The 6,699-nt window shown below is 47.1% G+C and overlaps 1 protein-coding gene across 4 annotated transcripts in view; it reads right to left on the reverse strand.

The window, feature by feature from the left end:
- Nde1 (nudE neurodevelopment protein 1) overlaps positions 1 to 5,820 on the reverse strand; it is a 31,768-nt gene extending 25,948 nt beyond the window's left edge. For 2 of the 4 annotated variants that reach the window (XM_006983862.4, XM_006983863.4), the window contains exons 1-3: positions 5,720 to 5,820; positions 1,286 to 1,409; positions 260 to 413 (exon numbers count right to left, since the gene is read on the reverse strand). In XM_006983862.4, the coding sequence (XP_006983924.1) occupies positions 260 to 413; positions 1,286 to 1,368 (237 nt within the window). In that variant the 5' untranslated portion in view covers positions 1,369 to 1,409; positions 5,720 to 5,820. Of the gene's footprint in view, positions 1 to 259; positions 414 to 1,285; positions 1,410 to 5,182; positions 5,264 to 5,393; positions 5,495 to 5,719 lie in introns of those variants that run through there. The other 2 variants (XM_042283494.2, XM_016002406.3) reach the window with 2 other exon arrangements.
- Between the last annotated feature and the right edge of the window lie 879 nt (positions 5,821 to 6,699).

Below are 6,699 nucleotides of genomic sequence, written 5' to 3' on the forward strand. Positions count from 1 at the left end.
TGATGAGCTCTCCTTACCACGTCTCTTGTGAAATCAGTACAGACCACCACCAAGAAGGGCTGTAGGCCATGTGTGTGACTTGCTTTCCACAGATCTCCACCACTGCGGCAGAAAGAGCGATGACACAGACACCTGAAGGGACTGCAGGAGGGAGTGGCCTGGGTGCGGTCACTTCATCCTACGACTGCTGCTTCAGCCATACAACACCTGCCTGCCACAAAGCCACCCCTACCTGTAGACATGTTCCTGTGCCCCTCACCTTCATAGTCTCTAACTCCATTCGAAGGCGGTTATTCTCTGACAGGAGGTCCCGGTTCCTGGTTTCAATCTGCTGCAGCTGAGTCTCCAATTCAGCTTCGTATTCCCGGCTTCCTTCCTGAAATTCTCGGAGTTCCTCCTGTGTATTCTCTGCCCTGTAGCAGGTTTGCAAATACATTTATCACAGAATTAATGATGCTGGATATTTGTGCCGCAGTGATGTGTGTGGATCACGACTTTATTCAGCCACCGTTACTCCCACTTTATGGACAAGAAGACAGTTTGTTAGAGCTAGCATTGAAGCACTCAACTGTAATCTTAACATTCAGGAAGGTGAGGTCAGAGGCTCAAGAATTCAAGGCTAGCCTGAACTTACATAGTGCTGAACCCAAAACACACACACACACACACACACACACACACACACACACACACACACACGATAGATATGTGCATTGAAACACCAGTTTCAAACTTTAAAGTAAGCATACCTTTTTTTCAATTTTATTTTTATGTGTATGAGTGTTTTGCCTGCATGCCTGGTGCCCAAGGAGGTCAGAAGAGGGTATCAGATCCCCAGGAACTGGAGTTAAGGATGGTTGTAAGGCACCAACCATGTGGGTGTTAGGACTTAACCCTGGATCCTCTGCAAAAGCAACAAGTGCTCTTAACCTCGAGCCATCTTTCCAGCAACAGTCTACTTTGATAGACACAGGTAAATCTTCTCCCCTACAAAAGACCGGACATCCAGGAATAGATAAAGACCCATCCAGAATATACAATGAGATGTTAGGATAGTTAGGTGCCTCAGGTGTTTGTAGTTCAAATCCCAACTCTACCTCTCACAGCTGTTGCCTTAGGCAGACTGTATGCCTTCCCTAAGGCTTAGGGGTCTCTGTAGAGCAAGGTGATCCTAGTTTCTTCCTGGGTCAGTACTGTTGGCTTCAGAGCATCATATGAGAGGCCTGCAGAAGTGGCAGCCACCATCCTCCCAGTAGGAAGCAGTGAAGGACACTGCAGGACTAACCTCTGCTTGTAGGTCATGGCCAGGTCTCTCCAATAGTTTGTTTCTTCCTCCTCTGATCCAAAAGTCTTTCCCGAGTCCTCCATGGTAAAATGGGCAGGAGCTCACTCTTCCTGTGACATGGTGTCTATGAGAAAAGTTTAAAAATCATTAGTGACTTCTGGGTAAACAGATGGTCTTTAATAAAAATAAATGTAAAATCCCTGAACTTCATGCTAGATCAAATGGGAAAACAATGCTTTCTCAAAAACTAAAACTAAATAAAAAGTAGCCTATCCCCTATTACAGCCCAGGGCTTATATATATGCCCCCACATTCAGTACCTAGCATAGGACCCTCAGATCCAAATACGGTATCTTCTAGATTCCTGCTCCTCTCAAGGGGACTTGTTGGGGAAAGAGATGCAAGTTACATGTAAATTACTGCAAAGCCCTGGGTGAGCACAGGGACAGAACTCTGTACAGGATGCTGACCCACAACAAATGGCCTAGCTATGGAGTGCATACTTTGGTGAGTTTAGACATGGATGTGTCCCTGAAAAGCCACCAGCGCACTGTGATATGCATTCCTGCAGTATCTGAGAACACAGGGAGTCCAAAATTCAACCTGGAAGTCAAGGTTGGCTTCCTAGGAAGGTGACCCATGAGTAGCATGTGAAATGGGAAAGTGTTGGGTATTGTACTCCTGGCATCCCAACACTCAGGAAGCTGAGGCAAGAAGGTCGCAAGTTCAAGGCCAGTCTGGGACCCCATCTCAAAGAAAACCAGAATAGGAAAGCAGATTGAGGAGGAAAAGGAGGACATTAACACGTAGACAGTAGAGAAGTAGCCAGGCTGTGGGGGAGTTGAGTAAGTCCAGAAGGCTGACAGTAGAGGATAAGAAAGAGCAGCACAGATTAAAACCCAGGGACTAAGTCACAGCCAACTTTTCAAACACATTTGTGTGTAGTGGTAGACACCTGTAATCCCAACACTTGAGAAGCTGAGGCAGGAGAAAGGAGAGATCCTAAACTAACCTGGACCACAGAGAAAGATGGAAGGGAAAAAGGACAAAAAGAGGAGAAAGGGAAGAATGCTTGGCTGCCACAAGGAGCCACTGGAGCACTCTGAGGAGAGGGACAGACAGACTCTTCAACTCAAAAGTTCATCCTGGTGGTGTGGCTGGCTGAGGAAGGCCAAGGTGTAAAATGGTGATCTTCTGCAGCGATCCAGGAAAAAAAAAAAAAGATGGATAGAAAAAAGTCAGAATAAAGGTGAAGGGAGAAGAACAGAGTCCAGGGGTCCTTAGAAAACACCAGGCTCCTGGTGCAGTGGTGCCATTTGGGAGACCAAGAAAGGAGAGCTGCAGCCCAAGTCAGGGATTTGAAACCACAACCTGGCAACACAGTGAGACCTGGCAAAGAGTTGGGGGGGGGGGGGCAGGGAGTGGGCTGGGGAGATGGCTCAGTGGGTAGTGTCTGCCACACAGCATGAAGACCTGTGTTTCAACCCTCAACACTCACGTAAAAGCAAGGCTATACTCCTAGTGCTGGAAGTTTGTGTGGTAGAAATATGAGGATCCTCAGAGCATGCTGGCCAGCCAGTCTAGCCAAATTAGCGAGCTCCAGATTCACTGAGACCATGTCTCAAAAAAGAAGGTGGAGACTCAATTGGCCCTAGTTAAACCAGTGCATCACAAAACAAAACCAAAAAAAAAAAAAAAAACCATGAAAGTGGAATGGGAATTTGAAGGGTGGGGATCAAAGAGAGAGTGTAGGGCTGAGTATTATACACTTGTATAAAATTGTCAAAAAAGCAAGTGGAGAATGATCATATCTTTAATCCCAGCACTCGGGAGGCAAAGGCAGGTAGATCTCTGTGAGCTCAAGACCAGCCTGGTCTACAGAGCAAGCTGTAGAACAGCCAAGGCTACACAGGAAAAAAAAAAACCTGTCTCAAAACAAAAACAAAAGCAGAAAGGGAGAGGCAGGGAAAAGAAAGGAGGCAAATATTCTCACATAACCTATATGATGATGAGAATATGGTGTGCATTTACAGAAATGATGTCACTGTTGTAAAACACATCAAGAGGCAGTAAGCCTGGCTTCTGTCCTCAAGCTTAAGTACAGAAACATGCAAACAATGTCCTTACCATTCTCTAACATGGAGAGCTACCAGCAGAGGACAACTGGAAACTATAATGCTGTTAAATAAGAACTGTATGCACTACAGTAGAAAAGCATCACGGTAACTGCTTTCTCCCTCTCTGCAGCAGGGATAGAAAGGGTTAAGTGCCAGAGTGGGGCTACAACAGGCACTGAGCTTAAGTACTTCTACCTGACACACTTCTTTACAATGGACTTTTTGGTAAAAGAAACTAAAAAAATACAATTTACAGCAAACATATTGTTAACTGAAGTTTCAGGAAGGAAGGAAAGGAAGGGAAGGGAAGGGAAGGGAAGGGAAGGGAAGGGAAGGGAAGGAAGGAAGGAAGGAAGGAAGGAAGGAAGGAAGGAAGGAAGGAAGGAAGGAAGGAAGACAGGTTGGCTGCACCTATGTTAAAGATTCTAAAAAACCGGGGCTGGAGAGATGGCTCAGAGGTTAAGAGCACTGGTTGTTCTTCCTGAGGTCCTGAGTTCAATTTCCAGCAACCACGTGGTGGCTCACAGCCATCCGTAATGAGGTCTGGTACCCTCTTCTGGCCTGCAGGTGTACACGCAGGCAGGATATAATACATAATAAATATTTTTAAAAAAGATTCTACAAACCAAATAACTGAACTTGAAGATAATGTAGAGTTAAAATGTTGCAGATCAGAGCTAAATTATCTTGTGCTATTTTTAGTACCTTTGAAAGGTATTCATTGCCCATTCCAGTATCTGACCTAACAACCTTGTAAGTATCAAACCTAAAATATGTTCGCAGCACACTTCTAGCTTCCACTAATTTAAACTCTACTAGGGTTTTCCCTGCTGTGACCTGTGTCTGTAACCCCTAGCACTGTATTTGGTAAACACCTTAACTACTATTTGTTCTGTAGCCAGTACGATCTCACACAGCCAACAGTGAAACATGGTGTTTGAGGAAATTGGAATCTGTGCTCTTGGGCCACTGTCATTCACACTGGGTTCAAGAATGAACTATTATTCTGTTAAGGTGAGAACTGTGTTTTTGAGTCGAAAATATGGTTGCATTTGAAAATTTAAAGGTTTATACTTGGTGGGCTAAGGATGTAGCTCAGAAATAGAGCCCTGCCTAGAATGCACAAGGCCTGGGTTCATTCTTCATTACTGGGGGGTGAGGGTGGGGGATGGACTTATATTTGAATAAGAATAAAAACAGAGTAACTATTGTTCGGAGGTCATTTCATTCTACTGATCAAGGTGCCAGGCAATCTTCCCACTGTGGTCTGGGCCCCCCTCCAGGTCTTTTCAATCATTTCTTTAACACCCACTGAGAGTTGGGCTATATATCAAGCATTTCCATCGCAACACTGGTGCAAACCCAGTGCAGGCTGTAGAGGCTCACACTAGGAAACCCCCTCTGAAGAAAAGGGGGTTTAATCTCATCAAGTTCACAAGTTCTACGGTAGAACACACTTTGGAAGGGAAAAAAATATCCACACAGGTTAAATCAAGTTAGCAAACTATTAACCAAGTGGAGGTAAAATATAAAGTTGCGCCTGCTACTTCAACCGGTTGGCCACATGTATTTAACTCCATATGGAACGTTGTAAAAGGAATTACTTAAATCTCAAAACTTGTTGAATACCAGTGTGTTGGGTGAAGAGGTGAATGGTTAGATAACCTCAGGGTTGGAGAGTAGTTTGTGTCAGATTGTACTTCAAAAGCACCCGTCCCAATCCTAAGAGGTTATCCTAGCACACAATACACAGAAACAGGTGGCAGAGAAAATAACAAACCTCCACCCCGCGGCAAAAGGCTTCTTCTTTATCAGGTAAGTCGAGGAAGGTTAAAAAGCAGGAGGATGCACAGCCTGGCACAAAACCAAGATGACTTGGTTAAGACAAAGTCGCTCCAGAGCCAAGGTGACGCTGGGTTACCCATGACCTCAAAGGGGTAGGTGAGCTGGGCCAACATTCAAGGTGTGGGGTAAGCACTCTCACCCTTTACCGGATAAAGTTTATCTGATCCAAAGTGATGTCTAGAGAAATTTGAAACGTCGGCAGCCGAGACCGAAGAGGCGCTGTGGAGGAGGTTGGACACAGGCCGGTACCCATGCGGCAGCAGTTGGGGACCCGAGGACTGTGGGATGAAGGGGCAGGAAAAGCGCAGGGCTTGAGGAAGGGAAGCGGCCAGCAGAAGGGGAACAGAGTTGGCCAGGGCGAGAGGTGGAGCTCACAGATGTTAGGCTGAAAGCTGGGGCCAGGCCTGGGGGGACTCGACCGCTGGATGCTGCGGGCTTGGGGGCCCTCGGCCCGCAACTTGGCTCCACTTACCCCGCCCAGGCGACGATGATCCCCGCACGGCGCGAGCCAACAGGGCTTGACCGCGATCCCAGCCCGGTCGGCACCTCGCGGCCCGCGCCTCTCATTGGCTGTCGCGCCCGGGACGCGTCGAGCTCGGCCAATCAGCGCCGAGAAGCGAGGTTTGGAAACTTTTTCTTCTAGGCTCGGGCGCGTCGCCACCAAGCTATGGTGGTGCCGGGCGGGAGGGGGCGCGGGGAGGCGCGGGCTGCTGGCCCGGAAGGCCGGTGTGAGAGGGCCTTCAGGCGGCTCCGTGCACGAGGTACCACTCACCCAGGAACACCCGCACGCCTCTCCTTCACACTGGTTACAAATATCCGCTCTTGCTCTTGCTGAGGAAGAGACAAAGGTGCAGTTGGGAGAACCCCGGGCTTTAGGGTTAGCTGGTATCGGATTACACTTGAAAGCACCCTACCCAAGTCCAGAAATGCTGTGCTACTCTAGAGTGCACAGAGACAAAACTGGCATAGAAAACAACAAACTTTCACCCAGGCTACAGGGCACGTTTTCGTCCCACAACTTTACACCCCAAATAGAATCTTTCACAATAGCTTCTTCTGAGACAGCATAATTTAGTGTAGAAGAATTGTCTGAATTCTACCTCTTCCCCCCTTATTAGCTCAGTGATACTGGAACTAGGTATTTAATTGCTCGTGGATAAAATGGGGTTTTGCTCATGGCTAAATAAGTTGTAAAGCACTTTGTGCAGTGCTTTGTAAATAGTAACTACAATATGTGCATTAGTTAAATAACCACATGTCTCAGACACAATGCTCTCAGACACAATGCTAAGTCCAGACTGGCCTCTAACTTGCTGTGTGGCTGACCTTGAAGTTTCGTAGTCTTGCCCCACCTCCCAAGTCGGAATTATGGGTGTGGGTGTGGGTGTGTGCCACCTGGAGGATTTTCTGAGGTGCTGGGGATGGAAGCAAGGTTCCAACTGAATCACATCT

Source organism: Peromyscus maniculatus, chromosome 8 (genome assembly GCF_049852395.1).
Source record: "Peromyscus maniculatus bairdii isolate BWxNUB_F1_BW_parent chromosome 8, HU_Pman_BW_mat_3.1, whole genome shotgun sequence".
NCBI classification, from domain to species: domain Eukaryota; kingdom Metazoa; phylum Chordata; class Mammalia; order Rodentia; family Cricetidae; genus Peromyscus; species Peromyscus maniculatus.